Source organism: Sinohyriopsis cumingii, unplaced genomic scaffold (assembly GCF_028554795.1).
Source record: "Sinohyriopsis cumingii isolate HCF-2022 unplaced genomic scaffold, ASM2855479v2 utg001887l, whole genome shotgun sequence".
Lineage (NCBI taxonomy): Eukaryota > Metazoa > Mollusca > Bivalvia > Unionida > Unionidae > Sinohyriopsis > Sinohyriopsis cumingii.
In genome coordinates this window covers 216,459-244,260 of record NW_028316078.1, presented here as the reverse complement: position 1 = coordinate 244,260, position 27,802 = coordinate 216,459, and the positions used below count along the sequence as shown (strand labels likewise).

General features: G+C 34.6%; 1 protein-coding gene across 2 annotated transcripts in view; it reads right to left on the bottom strand.

Annotated features, from left to right (window-relative positions):
- Window positions 1-21,168, bottom strand: part of LOC149771381 (U3 small nucleolar RNA-interacting protein 2-like) — a 61,856-nt gene extending 40,688 nt beyond the window's left edge. For both annotated transcript variants that reach the window (XM_089948526.1, XM_089948527.1), the window contains exons 1-3: window positions 21,040-21,168; window positions 14,898-15,010; window positions 5,392-5,510 (exon numbers count right to left, since the gene is read on the bottom strand). In XM_089948526.1, the coding sequence (XP_089804652.1) occupies window positions 5,392-5,510; window positions 14,898-15,010; window positions 21,040-21,093 (286 nt within the window). In that variant the 5' untranslated portion in view covers window positions 21,094-21,168. The remainder of the gene's footprint in view (window positions 1-5,391; window positions 5,511-14,897; window positions 15,011-21,039) is intronic.
- Window positions 21,169-27,802: the final 6,634 nt, after the last annotated feature.

Below are 27,802 nucleotides of genomic sequence, written 5' to 3'. Positions count from 1 at the left end.
CAAGCGAGGCAGCTGTTAGTACCATTTTTTAAGTCTCTGGTATGACTCGGCCGGGGATTGAACCCACGACCTCCCGCATCCGAGGCGGACGCTCTAACCACTAGGCCAACGGAGCGGTGAAAAAACTAGTGGAAACTTCTGCATATTTAACTAGATCTTTTCTTCTCTACTTTACCAAGGTTAGGGAGTTTTGCCATGGATAGGGAGTTTTACCATGGTTAGGGAGGACATTTTGCCAGCTGATCCATAATTAATTTTGTCTTTGTACCTCATGCACCAGGAAAGTCCAGGTTACTCCAATTTCCGAGAAAAACTCCTTATTGTGATCTTTTACTAGCCATCTGAACTGGTTTTTTACTGACTAATTAAATTGAGTTACAGCCATACATTTTCCTCTTTCTACAGATTTAAATTTGTAGAAGCCACGAAAAGATCTGAGTGTGAGACATTACTCGAAACTGCATAGTTTACAACTAAAACAGAACAATTCCCACCTGCACAATTAACTTTTGATATGCAGTGTTTCAGTGCCATCTTTCCTACACGAATAACATCCAAGAACAAATATTTTGGCAAAAAGAAGAAAAAAAAGTACACTGGAAATTTCACACAAAAAAGTAAAATTGATCTGCGTTTTAACAAAAAAAAAAAGGATTTTCAACTAAAACCAGAAAAAATTTCCAGCTCTGAGCTGAAGAGATAATGAAATGTTTATGTGGTTGGATTAAGAGGGAGAAAAAAAAAACTGGCCAGCAGAAAAATCATAATAGTGCCACCACTATTCATTACTATAAGCAAGAATGGAAAACCATGGCATACTGAAAAACAATCTTTAAGTATACAGTGCTTTCTAAAATATGTGTTGCATCGCTTTACATCATCAGGGAATTTATTGCAACAGAGTTTATGAAGTATCAAGCTGTAGGAATGGATAGTGTAACATACACATGGACAGACTGTGCCAATCACAGCAGCCCTGAGAGTTTTTACAGTAGCATTTAAGTAAAAACAAGGAATCTTAAAAAATGTCATGTCTCACCTACTTCACAGCCATGTGATCACTAACCCTTACTTTTGCCATAGCCTTAAACCCTAGATAACTGTGTGATCAGTAACCTTTGCCAAAGCCTTAAAACCTATTGAGCTCCGTGATCAGTAACCCTTACTTCTGCCCTAGCCTTAAAACCTAGATAACTGTGATCAGTAACCCTTGCTTTTGCCCTAGCAGTAAAACCTAATTAGCTCTGTGATCACTAACCCTTACTTTTGCCCTTGTCTTAAAACCTATAAAACTGTGTGATCACTAACCCAAGCTTTTGCCTTAGCCTTAAAACCTATTTAGCTCTGTGATCAGTAACCCTTACTTCTGCCCTAGAATTAAAACCTATTTAGCTTTGTGATCAGTAACCCTTACTTTTGCCCTTATCTTAAAACCTAGAAAACTGTGTGGTCACTAACTCATGCTTTTGCCTTAGCCTTAAAACCTATTTAGCTCTATGATCAGTAACCCTTACTTTTGCCATTGTCTTAAAACCTAGAAAACTGTGTCATCAGTAACCCTTGCCTTTTCCTTAGACTTAAAACTGGATAACTGTGTGATCACTGACCTGTGCTTTTGCCCTAATCTTAAAACCTAGACAAATATAACCTACATTTGCAAAGAACAGTAGCACCAGAGATGAATGCATCTGTCAAGTTTTATAACGGTGCATGTAACAGTGTCAGAGACATGGAGCATAAACATCCCAATGTCTTTGCCAACAAGACAATAAGGGTTTGACGGAGCATGGTCTTCAAGTTGTGAATGTTGTTTTCAATCACAATAAGGGTTTAACAGAGTAATGAGTCCCAGTTGTGAATTGTTACGTTTAGGCTCTTATAAAATGTAACAAGAAAAGAGTGAAGACAACAAGCGTTGTAAAATTTAACAAATAATTTCTTTCCCCGGAAAAACAAGGTTAAAATGAGAAAAAGGACTTACGGTTGTACAAATCAAATCCAAAATTAATCCAAGAATTAAAAAACAGAAGTCCTATTAAGAGATTGTCCTAATGAAACTGAGTTCGAATCCCAATGAAATCCAAAATGGAAGGCGATGACGTATGCTGTGGTCAGCGTCGTACTGATGTTTCAACAGTTCTTTGTTGAAACACAGAAAATAATATTCCAGTGTTTGAATTCTTTGTAAATTTTGATAACTGTCCTTGTCCAAGAAATAATTTAGAGCACAAGTATTTCCAGGGAAAAATAATATCATGGAATCCAAATAATTTGAAGAAAAAAAAACAAAATAATTAGCCAAAAAAACTGGTCACAACATAAAACACTTGGACTTCTCCAGTGTTAAAACACACAATGACCATTCTTTTTCAAAACATCAATAATAAACCTCGCTACGGTGCAATACATGCATGGGTGTGGGTCAGTCCACTGGAAAAACCTAACTGATATAAGTTATTTGTCACATGTTCCAAGTATAGTCTCAATTTCACTTTATGAATCTTACAATGGGAACAAAATTATTTTTTTAAATCAAAACTTGTTTACTTCAACTCTCACTGATTTCCAAATCAAGGTCAGGAACTAGGTCAGTATTGGATACAAAGTTTCTTTATTAGTGTTTATGAAAAACAGTCAGGTCAAACTGAACTGAATTTCTGGAAAATGTAAAATTCAGTAAATAAAGTTACATTACAATAGCATGTAAAGGAAGAAAATGTAAAAAAATAAAACTAAAAACAAACAATTAAATCAAATCAAATATACATAACTGAATGTTGTATTCAATGACAATAAAGGTTTAACAGAGCATGGTATCCCAGTTGTGAATAGAGTTTTCTGCTTCCAACATGCAAAACAGGAATATCAAGTATGTCAATTTACAAACACTGGATATAATATATATTGTACTAAGATGAATACATCAACCAATAATAAAGATATGTGACTTTCAAAAAAACCTGAACACTGCATGTCAGTCATGTTGATAGTGATGCCAGCATTATTCTAGTTAGACAATCAAAATCTCAGCAAGTCAGCCTTGTCAATAGTGATGCCTTATTATTCTGATTACACTGGCAAAAAAAACACCTCAAAACACCACACAACCTTGTTAAAACCAATACCAGCATTATTCAGTTTAAACATTCAAAACACAGCATGTCAGCATTGTTGCCAGCATTATTCTGGTTACACTGGCAAAATACTGCACATCAACCTTGTTAAGAGTGATGCCAACACAGGATGTTGGCCTTGTAGAATGTGATACCAGCATTATTCTGGTTACACAATCAAAACATGGTACATAAAACAGACATGATTTTGGTCTTTCATAAAAAAAGCTGAAAAAATTTTAAGGACGGGTTTTCCTTTCAAGCAGGTGCTTGTACTGGCAACATGCAGTATGCATATTCTGACAGAGGGCTACATCTGTTCTCTCATGCAAGAAATCTTTCTTCTTATAGTAATTAATTGCATTTTTTCTAGATGCCTTTTAAGCTTTAATTTTTCGTATGCAGCTTCTTTTGTAGGTGCTCTTCCAAATGTGATTAGCATAATTCATATCTTTCTTGCAGAGGTCACAAAATGCTAGTCCTCTAGTGTTCAGTTTTCTTATAAACTGACCAACTAAATGTCCATCTACTTTTTGCTCCAGCCATTCCCATTTCCATACATTTTTTAAACATTTATCTAAACTTTTTGTGTCATGGTATCTCTGAACAACTCGGGACACCATGTTTTGCAAGCATGCTTCTTTCCATTGCCATCAGTTTCCATTACACAATTATTCATTGGATGAATTAAAACTTTGACAAATCTGGAATGAATACTTTACAAAGGTCATTGCGGAATGTGATCGGACAGTTTTTTAAAAAATGGATCGGACATGATATAAAAAAACAGACTATATCAAGAAAAATTTGATTCAAGTCAGAAGAAAAGCGGAATTCTGCTTTAAAACAGAGAAAAATCATGTCTGAAAAAAGGAACTTTTTGGGTATATAGCAATACACATAGCTGCCAACCTTCCAGGCTCACAATTAGTGAAAATAGGGATAAAAAGTCGTGAATTTGGACATGAATTCGTGAAAAATGCCATGACAATAACTCCATCCACTCTGACCGTCAATACTACACTAAATCAAGTTTGCAAAATAAAAATAAAACACTACATATATGCAGAAATATTTATTTATCAAGACATGATACTGTGGCAGACTTGAACTTTATCAACTGCTTGATCGTAAATTTGTTTTCTAAACAGTTCTGACTTCTTGCCTGCTGGTTGATCTTGGGGACTAAAATTACTGACAAATTTTCTGCAGCTAAGGAGGCCTTAAAGTCTGTATTATGTTTTCTCACTAAAGAAAATACTCTTTCGCTGACACTGTTGCTGTGAGGAATGCACAGGAGCTGCAGCAATTTTGGTTCTTCCACAGGAAAATTTGGAAGTGATTTTCGAGTCCGGGAACATTTGTCAGAACAAATGTTTAGCATGGTCTCCAGCTGATAAAGGTAGATTGTGTTCAACAAGAAAACTCACAAATAATGCTTCAGCTTTGGTAGCCTGCAGGTCTTCCGCCAATGGTTTAAAATATTCCACAGCTGAAATCTGTGAATTCTTAATTTTCCCAACTTCTACATGTTTCTTGCAACTGACATTCTTCCTCACAGCGTCTCTGCGATGGCACACTGAGTGCAAAAAGCATGAATGAATATCAATGTTTAATGGCAGAATGCACGGCCAATTTTTGATATATTCCAAATTAAACTTCACTTTTTGAGTAATACATTTCTTTTTCCTTGGTGGTGAAGACATTTTCAAGATCTTACATGCGATGCTGAATGGTAACTCAAATCAGTGTTTTGACGCATGCACGGAGCAAATTTCCGGTTAGGCCCCAGTTTCTCTTAACAGCATTTGTAAAACTACTCTATTACATATAGATTAAAACAGGCTAAAATTCTTGCTACCAGGCCAACTGTACTAATCGGCGGTAGATCTACTAATATCGTGACCAGCAGTACCGGAACCATTTCAGCAACTATGAATATCACGACTAGCGCTCAACGGGAAATCGGTTATTTTATTAAAGATTTAAAATAATTGAGGATTGGAAAATTCGTAAATTTTTGGCTTACGGTGTGAATCCGTGAATCACTGAAAAAGTCGTGAAATTCACACCAAATTCGTGAGGGTTGGCAGTTATGAATACAATCCCAATGTTACAACTGATAAAGAATGTATGTGACGACTTTCAAAAACCTAACCATAACACCTTGCCGTTATTTATGATGCTGGCAGAAAATGATACAGCTATGACATGGGATAATTAATAGCTGTATCTTTCCTAGGATTTGCATGCAAGCAAAAATTAACCCAGGGTTTACCCTCTGTTTCAATTTGTGCCAGGTACTGTTTAGCAAGACGTAATTTCTTCTCCTGGGGTGTCTCAAGGTCCTCCTCCTCAGAAGAATATGCTGTCTGCTTCACATCAACCTCCTCCTCACTGAAAGCATATAATTAACACAGCTTAAATTATGTTAACTAAGGACAATAAAAAGAGTGATGCACAGTAAAACATCTTGCCTGTAAAAACGGAGTCACTTACTCCCATGTTGATCCATAAGCTTTAAAACAGCACTGAAAGTTTGTAACTTCTCTCTCACATGAGAGCATAACTGGAATGAGTCTCAAAAAACATCATGAACAGACCTGTTCTATTTTGAAGGAATAACAACATAAAGCTCAACGTCAAGCATAATGAACGACCATTACTATCAGTAGTGCTTATATTTATCTTCATATTCATCAAAAAGAAGAAAGCAGTGTAGATCAAGATCTGACTAAATGATAGTAATCCAACAAAAGATGTCAACATAATTTAATAAGGGGGGGGGGGGGTGCCAAGACCACCTTACTGTCATTATGCTAAGTGGAGTGGAGCTATGGTCCAACTGCTTCAACCAGCAAACTAGTAGAAAAAAAATTAAAACATTCAAGAATCACACAGCTGTCAGCCCATATTGGCAATGATGCACAGCTTCAAGTCTAATTTTGTTAAACATTTGCAACTGTAGTTTGGACTGTCCCAATCATGTGTTTTAGATGCAACCAAATTTTGTATCATTATGTGACCAGACTTGGCTTATCTTCAAAATGTTGGCAGTGCAAGTTGATTTTCATCAAGAATGTTGATTCATTTTGGGATTTAGCTCCTGTTAATATCAGAACAGTCTTGAAAACAGAAAGACTATGAGGAAAAACTGTTCCATCCAACAATAACTTCTGGCTTTCTGATGTAGACGTTCATACCAATGATGAAATTTGTTCAAATGTTCAACAGGTCATACTCATAATTTTCCTGACCACTCTTTAGAACATGCAAAAGGATACTGGCATGGACATACAACAAAAATCCAATGAAAAATAACCCCTGAAGAGCCCAATGACATACTTACAGACTGTCTTTCTACCCACAATATATTTTTGGACCGCTCTGGTGGTCTAGCGGTTAAAGTGTCCGCATCAGCTATGAGAAGTCGCATCTTCAAACCTTGGCTAAGTCATACCAAAGGCTTATAAAATGACACTAACAGCTGCCTCACTAGATGCTCAGCATTAAGAGGTTAGTGTTAGAACTGGTCAGCCTGGCGTCAGGATAATGTGACTGGGTGGGACATCAAGCTACATGTCTGTGACACGATGTCCCAGTGCTAGACATCACAATAAACTGGCACAGTATATGCCACCTTAAAATTTACTATCCCAAAACTTGAAGCATTAAGAAACTGATACCGTTATATGATAAAGGAGATTATACTTTGTTAAATTCACTTATGCAGAATTTTCTATGAACTGAAATATTTTAAAATAACGATATTAATGATGTCATTACTAACTTTACAAAACTACTTTAGGATGCAGTTAAGTAAAAAATGTGCCACACAAGATGGTTATTATATGTGCTAAAGAAACACCCTCTCATTGGACAAAGAATGTGGCTTTACAATCAAGCAAACTGCACAGAAAACCCACAACACTGGATGTTATCATCACAAAAGAAATCAAGTTATTAATGAAAAATGTGAAGTTAAATCTTTCCATTATCAGCAGTTGGCTAACAAAATTAAAACTTGTACAGGTTGTTCTAAAGAGTGGTGAAAACTTGTTAAAGAAATGCAAGGAAAGTCCATGAAGAAATTTTGTGATTCACCGATTATAAATGGGCACATGTGACAGACGATGGAGACAAAGCTAAAATATTTAATGATTTCTTTTGAAATAGCCCCCTATCTCTTGCATCAACATTAGTGAAGACAACGTAAACGTGTTGTTATTGGTTTAAATCAAGCTAAGGCAGGTGGTCTAGACTTAATGCATCCCATATTACTTAAAAGAATTGTATTTTCAATTAAGTATCCACTGTGTCGGATCTTTAACATTTCTCTTAATACCCCCAGATTCTTGGAAATTAGCAAATGTAGTACCAGTGATTAAGAAAGACTGTATATCAAATGTCTCAAACTATGCCCAATATCACTGCTTTGCTTTTGTCTAAGGAGTTTGAAAAATGTTTCCACAAATATCTGCATACATGTAATTGTAGTGTTCAACATAACCTGATCTCACCAAACCAAACAGGTTTTACACCAAGCGACTCTACAACAAATCAATTATTGGTAGGGGTGAAATGATACACCTGTGCCACATATCGCTACGACTCATGATATGCAGCCTGCGATATGATACATATCAATACACATATGAACTTGACAGTCTTTCCATCTTTGGAAGGTAGGTGGTGCCCTTTCATGTATGCTGACATTCTCGGTTGTATTTCCAGTATGCAGACTACAGATAGACATATAGTTATCATATATTGATATGCAATTCTCACTGATGAGAAGAAATCTACAATACTTTCAAACAGACTCTGTTGGTTGCAGTGAGTTTTATCTAACGATTTAGGTGATTTATTGGTGGATCCATTTAATTCCCTTTGTTTTGTACAACATGAATGATTTGAAAACAGATGATTACCAATTTAGTATCTCAGTTACACTTGGAAGACATTAAGATGTTATTTTCAAAACAGAAGAAATAATGAAATTTCCTCATGCAAAGAAAATCTCATCTAGAACAAATTTGGGCATTGGGAAAAAGGTTTAATACCAACAAAATCTTTTTATTTCCATTTTATTTCCTGCAGATGGAAAAGAATGTTGCAGTCACATGTACTTGAATTTGTTAGTGAAGGAAAATTACTGACTGCACTTTGTCCTATTCTACAATTTTCTTTTAGCTTACATAAGGTGATAAACATGAGAAGTTTGAAATTTGCCCCATTGCTCATTATATGCCGATTTCATTCACTGGTTAAATATATCTGCATAAAAAAGAGAAATTCCAAATTTGTTTCCCATGTACAATTTAAGGAGATGATGAGAGGATTTTATCTTAAGGGAGACCTCCCCTTTATCAAAGAAAGGGAGGAAGAAATGGTCATAGGTCATTATTTATCTAAACTTCAATATATGTCTCTCTTTCTTCCTGCTCCACTTTCTTATAGCTCTACTAAAATCAACATCTTTGACAGATGTCACCTCTAGTTGTATCAGCATTAATCTGTTAATTAATTCTCAGCATACTCAGCTCCTTTTCTTGGTATCAGTGTTGTTCTGTGCTTCTTTCTGATGGGGTATATACATATCTAGCTTTGTCAGCTTAAATATGTTTGGAAACTAATCTTTGTGACTGTTATATACAATTTTCCAAAGATCACAGATATTATCTTTTGGATACATCTGCTCCAAAATAGGATTTCTCACTAACATAAACCTCCTTTGTTAAATCAATAGTTTAGTGACTACTATGCCAAATTTCTTATCTGTTCCATAATGCTGTGTAAGTGTATTTAGTCCACCAATGCTTGTGCAGACAGAGGTATTAAAATAAATATATGTACTTCTTAATTGCATTTTTTAACCCTTGTTTTATTCAGTTTATCGGGTATGTAGCATATGATCTACAGCGCGAATTTGATTAATTAAAAAATTAAAATTGCATTATACTTTTAAATTGTCTATTTAAATTAGGCTCAGTATTCTGCCCTTTATACATATTTTGAAATATCACTGAAAGGGTCATGGAGTCTTTTTTTTTTTGCCCATCCAGCATGTACAAATGACTCATATTTAACACCATTATGGGCTCCAAATCACTCACTGGTGTCTTCATTAAAGCTTTTCCCGCTCCAATAATCTGATTTGCCGTACGAAATTGTAATGAACCACACCAAGAATCAGACATTTGGGTTTTTCTAGGTAGCCCATATTTTAAACACACATTTGTAAAACTTTCTCCAAGAGTGCGAATTTTTTGAACGCTTTGTGCAATGGCACACCCTGACCGCATTTCATCTCCATTTAAGTACTTGACATATCTAAAGACTTTTAGATCAAAGTCTCTCTTTTGCTCTGGCAATACTTCCTGTTTGTCACACAGAGAATAAGCTACATTGATTTATGTTGGTGGTTATTGTTTAACCTGAAGCGGAACAAGCAATAACAACAAATGAGAATTCAATGTAACATATTTCAACATGCAACACACAGGTAGTGTGTGTGTGTGTGTGTATGATTTGGATTTTTAACGTAGCTTCAACAATTTTTCATTCATACTGCTATGATGTCTGCAGTGTAACAGTTTATAGTGATGTCTAGCACTGGGATATCATGCCGCAGACATATAGCATAATGTCCCACCCAGTCACATTATCCTGACACCAGGCCGACCAGTCCTAACACTAACCTCTTAATGCTGAGCGCCAAGTGAGGCAGCTGTTAGTACCATTTTGTAAGTCTTTGGTATGACTCAGCCAGGGATCAAACCAATGACCTCCCGCATCCAAGGCGGATGCTCTAACCACTAGGCCATCGGAGCGGTCACACCAGTAGTGTAGTTTTCAAATCAACCAAAGAAGTCAAGATACAATTCAAAGTAGAAACTTAATTAAACACGTGAATCATGTATGGAATGTACAGTGTGTGCTGAACATACTTCTGGGTTAAGATAATTAGCATAAATTGGGGGGGGGGGGGGACAGATTACAAACCATGTCACTTTGTGTTATCTTGCAAATGGCGAGTGGGTATTCTCAAATAATCTTTCTCGTATTTATTAATAAACATGAGTGCCTGTGACTGCAAATGCTGTTTCAGATGGATTATAATTTTTACAGAATAACACTAATAATAATTAGTCATGACTGTTAAAGACTAAAATAACATGCATACGGTAAGTATCGTTTTGTATCAATTCTCCATGTTGTATGGATATGTGTATTGTTTCAGCAAAAGAACTGTTTTCTTTGGTATTAGTAAAGCTCCGAATCAAATTTTGCATTCCGGATTACTTTTTAAACTTAAGAAGATCAGCATTTGAGGCAATCTGCTATCATCCTAACATTATTTATCATTAAGAAATCAAGAGTTGCCTTGAGTTCCCGATTTTCCGATTTTCAATTATAAATGCAAGAGTCCCACAAGGATCTATAGTTGGAACATTTATATTTTTAGTATATATAAATGACATCGTAAATGATATACAATCATCACTATCTGTGGGTGAGACTATACTATATATAATCTTTCAAAATCCAAACGAGGCTAGCCAAATCCTAAAATTGGACATTAACAAATTACAGGATTGGTCCCCTCATTTAAAACAAATAAAACGGAGTAAATGCTCACAACACAAAAGCAAAATTCAAATAACCATCCTAAACTTCAGATGTCCAGTAAAGATATTCAAGAATTATTCCAGCGAAAGAACATCAGTATTATACTGTCTTGTGATGCCGCATAGCAAGCTCATGTCAAGCATTTGTCTGAAAAGGCCTATGAGAAAGTAAATATTTAAAAACGTTTAAACTATAGGGTGGATCGCTTGTCCTTGGAAAGAATATAGACATCTGTTATACTTCGCACATTTGATTATGCTGATTGTATCAGGATAACTGTACTATGCAAGAAAGAGAATCACTGGAAAAATAAACTTGGAGGCTATGGGAATAGTAACAGGTGCCTCAGGCATTACTGTATGAGGAAAACAGATGGGATAGCCTGAATCATCGATGCTATAAGCATAAATTAATTCAGCTGTTCAAAATGTACCATGCTTTGGCTCCAAATTGCATACAAGATATAATTTAGCTTCTTGTTAAAATGATACATACACCAATCCATCATCGAATACTATTCAACCTCTTGTTGTTAAATTGATACCTACACCAATCCATCATCGAATACTATTCAACCTCTTGTTGTTAAAATGACACCTGCACCAATCTATCATCGAATAATATTCAATCTCTTGTTGTTAAAATGATACCTACACCAATCTATCATCGAATACTATTCAATCTCTTGTTGTTAAAATGATACCTACACCAATCTATCATCAAATACTATTCAACCTCTTGTTGTTAAAATGACACCTACACCAATCTATCATCAAATAATATTCAATCTCTTGTTGTTAAAATGACACCTACACCAATCTATCATTGAATACTATTCAACCTCTTGTTGTTAAAATGACACCTACACCAATCTATCATTGAATACTATTCAACCTCTTGTTGTTAAAATGACACCTACACCAATCTATCATCGAATACTAATCAACCTCTTGTTGTTAAAATGACACCTACACCAATCTATCATCGAATACTAATCAACCTTTTGTTGTTAAAATGATACCTACACCAATCTATCATCGAATACTAATCAACCTTTTGTTGTTAAAATGATACCTACACCAATCTATCATCGAATACTATTCAACCTGTTGTTGTTAAAATGATACCTACACCAATCTATCATCGAATACTATTCAACCTCTTGTTGTTAAAATGATACCTCCACCAATCTATCATTGAATACTAATCAACCTCTTGTTATTAAAACGATACCTCCACCAATCTATCATCGAATACTATTCAACCTCTTGTTGTTAAAATGATACCTACACCAATCTATCATCGAATACTAATCAACCTCTTGTTGTTAAAATGATACCTACACCAATCTATCATCGAATACTATTCAACCTCTTGTTGTTAAAATGATACCTGCACCAATCTATCATCGAATACTAATCAACCTCTTGTTGTTAAAATGATACCTGCACCAATCTATCATCGAATAATATTCAATCTCTTGTTGTTAAAATGATACCTACACCAATCTATCATCAAATACAATTCAATCTCTTGTTAAAATGATACCTACACCAATCTATCATCAAATACTATTCAACCTCTTGTTGTTAAAATGACACCTACACCAATCTATCATCAAATAATATTCAATCTCTTGTTGTTAAAATGACACCTACACCAATCTATCATCGAATACTATTCAATCTCTTGTTGTTAAAATGACACCTACACCAATCTATCATCGAATACTAATCAACCTCTTGTTGTTAAAATGATACCTACACCAATCTATCACTGAATACTAATCAACCTCTTGTTGTTAAAACGATACCTCCACCAATCTATCATTGAATACTAATCAACCTCTTGTTGTTAAAATGACACCTACACCAATCTATCATCGAATACTAATCAACCTCTTGTTGTTAAAATGACACCTACACCAATCTATCATTGAATACTAATCAACCTCTTGTTGTTAAAATGACACCTACACCAATCTATCATCGAATACTAATCAACCTCTTGCTGTTAAAATGATACCTACACCAATCTATCATCGAACACTAATCAACCTCTTGTTGTTAAAATGACACCTACACCAATCTACCATCGAATACTATTCAACCTCTTCTTGTTAAAATGATACATACACCAATCTATCATCGAATACTAATCAACCTCTTGTTGTTAAAATGACACCTCCACCAATCTATCATTGAATACTAATCAACCTCTTGTTAAAATGACACCTACACCAATCTACCATCGAATACTATTCAACCTCTTGTTGTTAAAATGATACATACACCAATCTATCATTGAATACTATTCAACCTCTTGTTGTTAAAATGATATATACACCAATCTACCATCAAATACTATTCAACCTCTTGTTGTTAAAATGATACATACACCAATCTATCATTGAAAACTATTCAACCTCTTGTTGTTAAAATGATACATACACCAATCTATCATCGAATAATATTCAACCTCTTTTGTGCTGAATGCCACTTTATTGAAAATCATTTCTGCCTTCCACAATTCAACTGTGGAATATGTTGCCAATTGTAAACTTACCTTAATCAGGACAAACATAAAATTCTTTCATATTATATTGTTGGTGATGGGGTGGATATGAGACTAAGAACCATATGCTGTAGCACAAATAAAAATTTATTTCTAATAATTGGTAGTGCACCTGTAGACAAAGAGTTTGATATAAAAATTATAAAAATTGTCATTGTGTTATCCCCTACTTACAATTAGGACATTATTCAAAAATCTGATTTATTCCAATGAAATTAACATGCAAATATTTATGGCAGTGCAAACCTTCATAAAATTATCAAAATGATTTTAATACACAGGTCACAACCACACAATTGTATCTTTTTTTAACCATTAAATGACCAATGAAACAATGGCATGTGCTAGAAATGTTCAAGTTTACTTTATAATTATACATTATTTATCTACTTGAAATCGGTAGACAATTACTGATTCTTAAATTAACTCTGTATTAGGGGTTATAGTCCGTGTTCAACAAGCTTACTACTGAATCCTCATACCAGTATATCCCCTAGGTGTGCAAGGCTGAGAGTAAAAAATCTCCTTGGTGTCAAAACTGGGGGTCAGACTGAGTATAAAAACAAACTTTGGTATAAAAACTGGGGGTCAAATTAAAAATTTGGGGGTCTCTGAAGCGTAAATGAGGGTAAAGGGAAACATTGCCCCATACAGATTATATCATTATATATGATACATGAAAATGTTTTCTTGAATAAATACTGTTCAAACAAGCCAATAACAGCACAATACACTTTCTGTAAAATTCAAAGAACTTTATCTATCACAAGACAACAGTTATTAATACCTGAATATAACTGGTAAAAATATATATCAATGTTTTAATTAGTTTGGTAATTATTTGTCCCACTTGCATTAGTTTTGTTTACTGCATACACAGGTTAATTAATAATCTACTCCCATTAAAAGTTCTTCACATGTTTGGCTTAAGTAAATGCACACCTCCCCTTTAAATATCAGCAAGTGCATACCATTTTACTTAGATATATATAATATTATTAAGAAAGCATAATCTACAAACTAAAAATGTCCATTTTTAACATAAAAATTCCTATGACAATCAAGTTCAACACAAAACAAAACATTGCAGTGATCAGAAGATCCCTGGCCCATTCATGTCAAGTCATGAAATGACCTCAGAAGTAGCAATAGGAATGTACACCAACATCATGTGTTATGACTTGCCTCTGTCAAGGTGTACCAAATGCTACCACAGCATAGACAGCAGATGTTCTGATTGCGACTTTGTCGCCTTCCACCACCATATTCTTCTATTGTCATGTGAACAAAAGTAGTTAAGAATATAGTTCTCAATGGTAATTAATTACAGCAGAGGTTTCCTACAACTAAGGTCAATAAAAGTGTATATTTTGGCAGGGAAATTACATCAGCACATGTTGTGTTTCCTTCAGTCATGCCTTTATTTTCATATTTAGTAGACCATATCAACAACTGATAACCGTAAGGCACCAAACTGTAAAGGGTCTCATTTACTGTCACAATACATATCATACTGAGTGCAATTAACATAATACATATGACACAGAAGTAACTGCAATAACCAGCTCTAATACTAACTTTTCTAGATCTGAGCCACTTTCGATTTCTTCATCATCAAACTTGGATCTCCTTTTTTTTACAACTGCTGTTTCTCCTCCAAACTTTCTCAAACCTGTTTTTTTCCCTTTGTTCTGTAAACAAAATAAAGCTTTAAAAATTGGATGCATAGTTATAACGTATATACTCACTTAGGTGGCGCTCACCAGATAATATGTACTTTTGAGAGAGTGACGTATGAAAGGTGAAATAGTTCGCATTTAAAACATGCACAGTGGAGAGAATGTTTGCATACCTCTATGCTACATTAATGTAATGTGGATGATATTTCTTTTGAATATTGCACTTTGGGAAATTTTACATGATTTAAGCACACTGCTAACTAAAATGACTGCTCCCTTGTGTTAAAAAATCAGTCTGAATTAGTCTAAAGTACACTATACATAGCAGCTATTAAAATTGGGAAAATGAATTTTGCCAGACTAGACAATACCAGCTTCTGAAAGTGCAATGAATGAATTACCAAATATATAAAATGTAAAAAAAAGTTATCAGCTCTTTTTTTATACAATTTACCTCTGAAGTTCAGGAAGTGAAAATGACCAAGTAGAGCTAGCACTTTTTTGAAAGGTGCACATTTGAAGTAAGGCCAAGCTGTATACTCTATAACCCATAGTACACCCATCAATCATACATCAAAATAAAGGGAATTAAAGGTTCTTTGCATTATACCTAAGATATACAAGGTCTTTTTTAAATAGCCAGTATAACCAGTGAGGAAAGTCGGGGAAATTCTTTTTCTTTAAAATCCTAACCCTATGCAAAATGCGAAACTGTATAGCGCCACCTTAAGAGTCCAACTGCAAACTGCACAGCTTCAGATTGGCAGTTGCACAATGCACCAGCAGATCTGGGTCTGTGCAGTTTGTTAGGAGAAATCAGCAGAACAAGATAGACACCGATATGTCAGTTGCATTATGATATGGCAGATCAGAATCTGTTTTTTTTGCAATTTGACTTGACTTATAAGGGAATATATATATAGAAAATTTGTGTGTGTGTGTGCTTTTGATTTTTAACGTAGCTTTAACAATTTTCCAGTTGTATCAATACAATGTCTGCAGTGTAACCCTTATAATAATGATTTGGATTTTTAATGTAGCTTTAACAATTTTTCATTCATATCACTATGATGTCTGCAGTGTAACAGTTTATAGTGATGTCTAGCACTGGGGAATCATGCCGCAGATATGTAGCATGATGTCCCACCCAGTCACATTATCCCGACACCAGGCTGACCAGTCCTAACACTGACATCTTAATGCTGAGCGTCAAGCGAGGTAGCTGTTAGTACCATTTTTGTAAGTCTTTGGTATGAATCGACCAGTGATTGAACACACAACCTTCCGCATCCGAGGTGGACATTCTAACCACTAGGCCACCAGAGTGGTCTATATAGAAAGTTAATTTCTGAGATAGAAAAGTATTCTGAAAAAGGAAATTGTTTTAATATGAAGGAAAATGATAACAAACTGCTCTATTTCTTTATATAACCATTCTGCAAAGATACTAAGACAGTACTATTGCTTCAATCGTAATTTTTCAATCTTCAGCAACATTGTTATGTTACTGTTAATATTAATACTACTATTTCTGTATTTAAACTGTATGGTAAATGCAAAGATGCTGCCATAATTTTATCTAAGGGAGAGCTTGTCACGGAAATAAGGGGGATTTGCAGAACAAAAAGGTGGGGAAAACAGCCATAGTTCAGTATTTACTTTATACTTCATTATCCATATCTCTTTCTTCCTGCTCAACTGTTCAAGCCCTATTAAAACCCAAACCTTCAAAATATGTCACCGTTAGTTGTGTAAGCATTAATCTGTAGATTTTTCCTGAGCTTAATCTTATCCTCATCTGTGTATGAATATTTTTCTGTGCTGAGAATCCCCTTTCACAGTCTGCCATCTGAAGGGGCATACACACAGCTAGCTTAGCCAGCTTGAAGAACTCTGAAAACTATTCTTTATGGTTGTTATGTACATATTCCCACAGCTTGCAGGTACTTTCTTTTGGATAAGCTATTTCCCTAAGATAAGCCTCGCCAATGTTTCACTTTTTTGAATCAGTGCTTTGATGACCACTATGCCTAATTTTACTATCTGTTCCATAATGCTGTAATAGGGTTTCAAGTCCATTAATGCCATAGGTTACTTGTTCAGAAAGAGGTATTTTGATTAAATAATTATCTTTACTTCCTAATTTAGTTTTTAGATTCTTATTTAGTAAATTTCTCTTAACCTTTATAGGGATATATGGTTTTGTACTAAAAGATTCTGTAGGGCTAAACTGTTTGAGAAAAGAAATGAAAACTGCACTATGTCTTTAAATTGTCTGTATTTTAATTCAGCTTGTGTTTAGTTTGTCTTTTCTACATTTCATTTTGAAATTCGGCTGAAATGGAGGGGGGGGACATTCATGCCATATTTTTTCCATCAAGCATATACATTGGACTCATATTTAGCACCGTTTTTGAGTTAAAAATTACATAAAGGTATCTCCATTAACCCTTTCCCAGCTCCAATAATTTGATATACTTCATAACTTAAAAAATTCTCTTCCTAACTATCATCAGCCAGTATTTGACAAACAACTTCATCATTTAATGATGAACCATTGTGAATCAGCTATTTGGGGTTTTCTAGGTAGAACATATTGTGAACGCACATTTGTAAAACTTCCTGATAATATTTTAAATACTAAATTTCTTATCAATCATACAATTTGCTCTTTCAAGATCAGTCATATATTAAGTGTGTAGTTTTATTCATAAAGTTCTAAGGTTGAGGTGCACTGATGTTCAAGTAAACATCATGTGATCCAACAAGGACACAAGTTCTTGAAAAGGTCGGGATACCTAATTTCTGATGATTGGTTAACACTGATCTTGTTTACTAGTTGAAATCATGCTAGCAGCAATATGCATCTTTCATTATTTGTTTCTGAACCTACAAGAATTATAATGAAGAATCAGGTATTCTTAGTAGTACTACCAGTCACAGAAGTAATTCAGTTACTATGAGATGATTAATTCATTTATTTAATTTAATCATTTGTTGAAATTACAGTACTTGAAACATTATGATTAAATGCAATAATACTTGTCCTGGAAATTCTTTGAATTCACTTAAGACATCTGGATAATAGCTGTCATGGAATTACTGTGAATTCATTTAAAGACATTTTGGGAGTATATTATGGGGAATCTTCTTTACTGTTGATGCAGGGCATCATTCAGAATACCTCTGGAACTTATCTCAATAAGTTGATACTTTTGGAATGTATAGAACATGTAGGACTTAGGATTTCATTCACCACACTCTAAGTTATTTTTACTTTTTTCACTTTGTATTTTAGGAAAATAAATTTTATTTTCAATTATACAAAAGTTGCTGGCTTTCACTCTTTCTTATTACATATTTTAAGACCATGGTGTTGTAACATAAGGTTCTAAATTATGACAATGCTTGCTCTGGGTCCAATGTGCCAATCAAATTTAGTTGAACATCCATTCGTTACAAGATGAAGAAACCAGATATGTGAATGTGGGTGGGTGTTTTTGGATTTTTGATGTAGCTTTTCATAAATTTTCAGTCATATCGCTACGATGTAAGCAGTGCAAAAGTTTAGAGTGATGTCTAGTGCTGGGGCATCAAGTTGCAGACATGTAACATCATGTCCCACCCAGTCACATTATCCCGACAACAGGCTGACCAGTCCTAACATAAAGTCCCAACTATGAGTGCCAAGCGAGGCAGCTGCATGTACCATTTTTGTAAGTCTTTGATATGACTATGCCAGGGTTTGAAAATGTGACCTCCCACATCTGAGGTGGATGCTCTAATCACTAGGATATCAGAGCAGTGAAACTGGACATGTCAACATTTGTAAATTAAGACATATTGTGACAAGTGCTACAATACCTCAAACACCGTGACTTAAGTTGCAACAAGCACTTTACGGGTGAATGGTTGAATTAAAATTGCATAATGTGAAGAGGACATTTTCATATGCAGGACTTTAAATGTGAAAAAGTTATCATGCATCGCTGGTCTTCAAGTGCATGAATTTGTACAAATTTTGCATTATTCACGCAATCACATGTCCTGGAAACATCTCCGTAAATGCAAACCTCCATGTGGTTCTTTTTTTAGTTGTTACCCTACAAGCCAATGTAGTATGCAACAACAGTAATTTACTGCAGTCCTATAACTAAAGCTAGACAAAATGAAACAAGTATCACATGCTCTACAGCATGTGCTCATGTTTTCCACCGGCAAATGGGAAAGCATAATACTATATCACAGGCATTCAGTGTTTCGAGTCAAAGATGAAAAAGACCACTACCATAGGTGGGTTTGTTGACAAAAGATGGGCATTTGCTGGTCTTGTTTCTTTAAGGATTCACCATGAGGAGTTAGTAGTGTCGACAGCAATTAAATAATCAGATAACAAAAACAAATACCGGTAGCCAACTTATGCGGATTATTGTTTGCTTCTTACCAACATTCAACATAGAGAAAATTCAAGAACTCTGCTAAAGATACCCAGAGGAACAAATGTTTCTTGCTAGAAAAAGATAATTTCTATTACACTTTTATGTGGCAATTTTTTTACTATTATATTTCAAGTTGCACAACTGGGCTTTCACACTAGAAAAGTAGTAGCCCAGCATTAGTTTTGAATTGTCCCAGACATCTGGCAATGGAATTGAATTGTCCCAGACTATCTGGCAATGGATTTTTGCCCATTCTCTATCAGCTAAAGCTATCAAAATTACTACTAGTAGCTACAACTGTTCTTAAATTTTTGGGAAGATTTCAAAACCAACAAAAAATATTGTCAATTTGTACAATACTTTTACCTATTTGAAATTAACATAACATACTTTCTGTACTATTTATACTATTTCTGTGTTCCTTTAAAAGCATCTGGAAATACTAGTCCTACATGTAAGACCTCGGCGCTTATATTTATGTTTTGGGCATCAGGATCTTACTGCCTAACTAACTGCGCTGTGTAGTGTGTTGTGATGTTGACTAACATTGTAACAAAAGTCAAATTTTCAGGAATATCTCACACAACTGGCAACCAATAATGATGCTTTTCAACAAAATAAAGTCATAATGTTTTAGTCAGACTTTACTTACTCTGAAATCTTTTCTCTAATAAATTCAAATTCTCACAAAAGAAATAGACCTGTTTTCAAGTTTCATTGGCCTACATTTTAGTTGGCTGGAAAGCGATAGAAGCCAGGAATTTTTAAATCAGGTTAGTTGAAATACTATTATTTAACTAAACATATACAAATATATTATGCCTATTGGAATCATAAGCAACGTTTCAAGAAATATATCCCGCACATGAACCTACTTGAACAAACTCCAGCATACCTCCACTACTGTCGCTTTTCAACAAATTCAAATGTATGTCAGTCAATGGAACATGAAAATGCGTCCATTTAAAAGGGTAATATTTTGATTCAACCAGGATAAAAACAGCACAGTAAGTATATTAATTAGATATCAATTTGTGGAAGTGTCCATATGGACTGCCAAGTGTGTGAGATATTCCTGAAACTTTGACTACTCGTTCCAACACGCTATACAAAGCCATTACTTGGGTAGTAAGACAGCACTAAAACAGAAATAACAGATTCTACCTCTTACATGTAGGAAATACATAAACATAAACCTGTATAGTGTTATTGTAAATGCACTAATTAACCTTTCTTTGAATTAATAACCATGTGATACCTATACACTTTAATTAGAGGACCAAGTATTTAAGTAACCAAATGGTTACAACACTAGATAAAACATTTTAACTGTTTTATTGACTGCGTGCTTCATAATACATTAAACGAAAAAGAATAAGCAATGCAACGTTTTTAACTCTAGAAACGGCATTTCGATGAAATAGCAACTGTAAACAAAGTATGACCCAGTCTTTTTCTAGGAGAGTTAAAATAATGCCAGCGTCGAAAATATGTTACACTTATAAAATATTAAATAATTGTGTGCATATTTCAATGTGAATGGATAATACGATTTATCCGCGGCGGAGTATACTAAATTATTGATAAACATAACATGCAGACCGCTTCTATCCTTCCGTCTTGCTTTCTTTTCTTGTTTTTGATAAAAAACGACATCTTTATTCGTCACTATCAAATCAAATACTTCACGTGTTTCCGGTACAATAGGGATCGTCGCAACAAGGAATCTACGACATGTCACGGAAGAAAGTGGAAGCTCATCTCAATAAAGGGTACTTTTATTTTACACTTTACCTCCATTTCTTTTGAAAAATACGCACTATTAGCAATTATAACTTAAGGAGATTTTAAACTATTAAACTGTTAGGTGCTCTCAAATTAATAATAAATCGCAAAAATGAAGGTGAAGTTACTTACTAAGAAGGTCCATATAAGCATTTATATTTAGTTGCGTATTCATTGATTGACTGATTGATTGATTGATGTACTGTTTTGGAGTTTGAACTTTATTTTGCAACTAGCTTTTACACATCACACGTATTTTTAATGGCAATAGTTTGGTATTAGCTGGCATGCGAGATGAAGAAACCACTGCATTTTGAAAAAATCGGCTCATAAACTTGCACGTGCCATAGTACCAAAGAGGTGCGAATAGAACGCTTTACCTCTGTGATATCTAAGCCTACACTCTTAAACAACAAAACAAAATCCAGGATAATCTTAAAATATCCCAAAGGTTTATAAACTTGTAGGGCTACATATGTTTCAGATATGTTATATATACTATCCGATGATACTTTATGGACTAAACACACACACACACACACACACACACACACACACACACACACTGTGGAAGATAGGTATATCCCTGAACATCAATGCATTGGGAATATAAAGTCATACGGACCTTGTATTTTTTTAGCAAATATAATTATATATAAATGTGTGCTAACAAAATTATGGTCTGGACTTTAATGTTATTTTCTTCCTAAGTAGGTTTTATAAAATTCCATTATCTCTTGGGCTACTTCTGGTCACGCCTTCTTACGAGTTAATCATACTTGCAGAGCATACCTCTATAGCTCAAAGTAATGGTGAAAACTTGTCAATCGATTGATTCGACAGAAATAATAAAATAAAAGAAAGCACAAATAAACAAATGAACGCATACGACGGAATTAAAACCGTTATTGTATATGGCATGCCACCTATCAAACAGCTGAATGCAAAGTACTATACCTACATAGTCAACAACAACAACGCGAACTAACCTACATGTGGACAGAGAGCAAGAAAGCAACCAAACATCAGTATCCATTATAAGTATTACTTTTAAATGAAGAGAGTTGTATGTATTGATGTAAGTATTTGGAGGAAGCTGACCTATGACCCGGCATGCCACACTGCCTAACGTCAACATTTGTGGTCAAAACTAATGCCTCTTAAACAGAATGGCGTTTGCCTGACACACATCCAGGGCAAATTAAGAACATTAAATTAAAAGACTGGAATCAATTTAATATTATCATTATTTATCTCGGGTTACCACATAAATAATACCATTAGTTCCTGAACGTATAATCTAACATCTGAAAACATATATCGTTTATAAATCCTGAATGGATTCTGCTTAAAGTTTTGTTCTAAAATAGTATACGTGTGTATCTTGAGTGTTCAAAGAATCATAAATAATTTTTGCAGTTCATTTACCAAAATCAATGTTGATCATCCTCTACCTGTGGAGATTGAAGATCGAGCAATAAGTAATAGAAATTCAAACCGTCAACGGTAATGAAGACAATAGTTTAGTTTTGTGTATCCCGTGGACATGTCCTTAAAACGACCAGAACATCACTCGGTGATTTCAGTCGGGTCGTGAAATAAACCTTACATGAAATTAGTCGCCATTGAGAAGTGAACAATTATCGTTTATTTTGGTCTATCCAGTGTTTAAGTTTGTCCGCTTACGGCTTTTATTCCACGAAATTCGTGAGTACGATAAAATTATTATCAACTTGAGTTCGTATATGTTTATCCGACAATCTGAGTCATCCAGCTCTAACTGTACAAAACCAAACAATCTGATAAACCCAATTGTCTTAAGAAAGACTCGCGAATTTCATTAGGCATCAAGTGAATAATCCCCACTGATTCCTTTGTATGGAAACAGTAGTCAGACAAAAGGGCGTCGGATTAATGATATCAAACATTTTATTTTTTTACCTTCGATAGATTATTATGATATAATTACAAAATTTGAAGATGCCACATGACTTGCCAAGCACATTCCGGTTTCTTCCAGTTCCATGATTGGTCTTTGGGTCAAACGGCAGCCGTTATCGTCTGCACCTGTTTCCCCGAACATATTGGTGATGTGTATTCATTTTGTTGTAGGGGCCTACGGTATAACTGATAATGGACGTGTTGCATATCACAGATTATGGTTTACTGAGTAAAGTGATAAAGGTTTGTTAATGCAAACAAAGAAACACGAACCTTGTGTTTACCCTCTGGTTTACTTAGAAATTATGTGTTTTGTATTTGTATTAAAGCATTAGAAACTTTAAATGAATTAACACTTCAATGAATTAATGGACGCTTAGAGCTTCTAAAGATTAGGCGCTATACAAAGCCCTTATTATTATTACAGTTATTATTTATTTCATAGTGCTTGAAAAGGAACAAAATAACAATAATCTGTTTTCATGGGCGTTTTCAAAATCACTTTTAACAAATTGATATTCATTAACATGAATGTACTGCGAATTCGGGGCAGTCTTTGGGCGACCTGTTTAGTATTTTCGCCCAGACGCGAAGTTTACTTTCTTGTATGTTCCAGGATGTCCGTTGGCGAGATAGGCGCACACTGCTGATGACACTAGAATAAAGCTTGAGCAGTTTTTCCCGCCATAACACCAAGCACATTGAGAACCACCAATAGCCTTGTCCTTGAGCACTCGTAACTTCAGAACAATCCTACCTCAAATGTGTACCGATAGCTGCATTGCGTCTTCTTTTTATTTTAACACTACCCTAACGTAGGTATTCATTGGTCGGGGAGTCATTCCATGGACATTACAATGTCTTTTTATTCTCCCACTTGTTGTCTCTATAAAGGTTCCAAGCACCAACATTTTGGACTATACAAAGACCGGAATCAAATCCAGAAAAGGAAAAAAGAAAATGGTAAAAGGAGACGAGAAAAAAAAAATGAATCTGAAGAATAAATAATGCAGGATATGTATAGGAGATACAAATATATGATACAATAATGCTGCCATTACAGTCTATGAAGCAATATATGTATATGTATATACATGCACATAAACATATGCATCTTTGCATACACAGATGCCAATACACGGTTTCTTACATATATACATATATACGTACGAACGTTACATACATACACACATACACACACACATATACACACACATACATACATACATACATGCATGCATGCACGCACGCACGCACTCCCCCCACACACATACATACATACATACATACATACATAATGAGTCACATGTTAAGTGAAATTTGTTTATATAGGGAACTTGATAAACAAATTATTCTTGGTTCATATAAGTCTTTGAGAGTCTATGATCAGATTTTATAGTTGTGTTCAGATACAATTCCAGAAGAATTATTTATTTAAATTATTCAGTGGAATTGCCAAGTATTTAATGACTTCTTTGATTAAAACACTACAGTGGGATTATTAAAAACTCATTCAAAGACATTCTTGATTGTATCATTGTCATACATCAGGCCATTCAGTATTATTGGAATTCAATAGTGTCTCTTTAAATTAGACTTGGTAACATATAGAGCTAAATTATTTTTTGGTTTTAATATATTTGTTCACTTTGCTATTTTACTGTTACTTAGTTTAAGACCTAGAGTCGTGTTGGGGGCCTCGTACGGAATTTGAATGTCTTTAAAATATTTCAGAGGTATTACAAATTGTCTTTAAGCTTTAAATTGGCATTTGTTTTAGAATTTTCATTGACCATGGTAAAGATTTTAATTTCACACATTTGAGAAATCTTTATTGAAACAAGCAATTATTCAAATTGGCATCTAATGTCGTGAACTATGTTTCAAGAATAGAATATTTTGATTCAGTATAGGTGGTACAGGAAATTTGGATGATAGTTCATTGAATTTGATTGGTAAATCTGTCCTTGGTTTTGATAGGAGCTTATAGGAATTATAGTCAGAAAACTAAATGGAATGGGAATTAAGAAAGCTTCAGCTACAGAAAGAAATAATGGAAATGCAATTGAAAGAGGTAAAGAGACGCAAGAGAGAGAGAGAGAGAGAGAGAGAGAGATGGGGAGGCAAATGCAAATGCAGAGAGAAGAGAAGGAAATGAAGAGAAACAGAGAGAAAAAGAAAAAAGGGAAATGCAATACAGATTAAAATAGTTATAACTGGCTGGCAGACTATATTCCCTTATTTACGCACAAGTTTGCTAGAAATATTAGGTTAGTACCCCTTTTTAGAGAAAAAGAATTGGATAAATACTTTAATTACTTTGAGAAACTGACTGAAAACTTGAAATTGCCAAGAAAGCGTTGGATTTTATTATTACATGTGTACTTATTGTCAAAGCTTGGAAAGTCAATAATTCACGGTTAAAAAAAAAAACCAAATGCTGGTTATGATGTATGACGTAATGTATTTTGAAGGGTTATGAGGTGGTACTTTAGGCATATCGACATAGGTTTAGGAACTGTAGAAATGAAACAAACCAGTCTATGTCGAATTTGCAAAGGTAAAAAAATATTTGATAGTTGGTGCTAAGCCAAGAAGGTTGATAAAGATTACGAAAGCTCACCTTAATTCAAGAGCTCAAGAATTGCATCGATAGTGATGTCAAGGCCCTTCTTGATGGGCAAAAAGGTGGGAACGTTTCAAAATGTTGCTCGTACAGCTGACAATTATTCATCGAGTCATAAAGTATCATTTTTCAAGAAGCCTTCGTCTTGGTTTAAACAAATCATCTCATTCTCAAATGAGTACTTCCAAATCTTAATCTGGCACAACTTTTAAAAGTCAAATACTTGATAAGACTGATCAGAAATCCTTATCACTCCCTACGCGTACTTATTATACAAAGAAAGAGCATTGTATTTATGATGCTACGGATTGAAACATAAGCAATAAAATGAAGACTGAGTAATTCCAATTGCTCATATTTCAAAGAGGTCATTGTCACGGTATTTTATTAAATCAATACATTAGTGAGGTCAGAGGAAACGCTGTCTGATTTTATTATGGAGAATTATGGACCATTTATGTCGAAAGGTTGTGTATCACTTATTGGTAATTCTTCTGTCTGTTCCTATTAAACCATTAAGGGACACAGGAGCGTCTCAGTGTTTTGTTATCATGCACGTCTTCGAGTAAAAATGTTCTTATTTCAGGAGGTAGAGTGCTGCTTTCGTATTGTTCCTCTCCATTGTGACAATTTGGCACCAGACTTAGTCTCAGGATCCGTGTCAGTTGGAACAATGACTTTGTAACTGGATGAGTATGGTTTTGGTTCAGGTTACAGGGAAGACAGAAAAGCATTTATTGAACAAGATGTGTATTTATATTGTGATTGAAAAATTAAATCCGACATCTAACTAATGGATTTAACAACAATGATGCACACCGAGAGAAACTGATAAAAGAAAAATTAATATTGTTTCTAACTGGAATGAAATGGAACATAACATGCAACTCTCACCAGTAATGAACAATTAACCAATACAAATTATAAACAAAATATGATTGACCATGAGCTATGACAATAGATAATCAATGTTTATAAAATAACACAAAACGAACAGTATTGCATCTACCATCAAGGCTATCAAAGTATGAATGTATACAACTATGAATACATGATGATTATTCAGAAAGGCTGAATAAAGTATGGAAGTTGTACAAATATATATATAACAATGCTGTGTAACTTTTTGTTTTCATTCAAATAGTGATATACTGAATACATTTATAAACAACAACCCCCAAACCTCCCCCATGAAAATATAACTCGTGGCATCCGGTTAACAACACAACTTATCTGTTGTCCCACCTGGTTCGCATGCACGACCCGTTCCTCTCAGTTAGCTGAAGAATCCCTTAGGAGCCGTTCTTATTCACTGCAGATACATTGGTCCCAAATATTTGGTCATCGCCAGCAGCAGCATAGGTTATAAAACAACTTACCAAGTAGCACAATTCTGCATCCAAGCTATTAACTCTACGGTTAAAATCACACCTCTAAACTCAGACACATGGCCACACCTCTAAACACCACAGCTAAAAATGTAAGGATTAAAGCCATGTAGAACATGCGACACAGTCATAAACAAATACAACGATGCACATTTGGCATTGCATACTAAATCATTTCATGGAAACTACTGTACAAGATTATTATGATAATAACCAGGTTCATATGCTAGTCAGTATCCAATCAAAAGGATATTACAGAACTTTCAGCACTAGAACATTTTGTTTTATCATTAACACATGCAACATTTAAATTAATTTAGTTATTACGTTAGTTATTAAATAGCATTTTGAAAACAGGCCCTATATCATGTAATAACATGGTGTCATATGTCTATGTTCTGTCTGTAAAATTTAGAATAAATACGGGAAAATCCAATATATCATACAGTTCTATTACATAAAAGAGATAGTGAAAAGAATAAAATATTATAATTTTCCGTACCTCTACAGCTGAAGATCTTGCTCCCGTAATGTGGACAGTTCCCTGACAATACCTTTCAAGTTGTAAAGTTGCTGTCTACCTCGAGTATATCAGCGCCCTGGCTATGGTGCAATCCATGGTCAG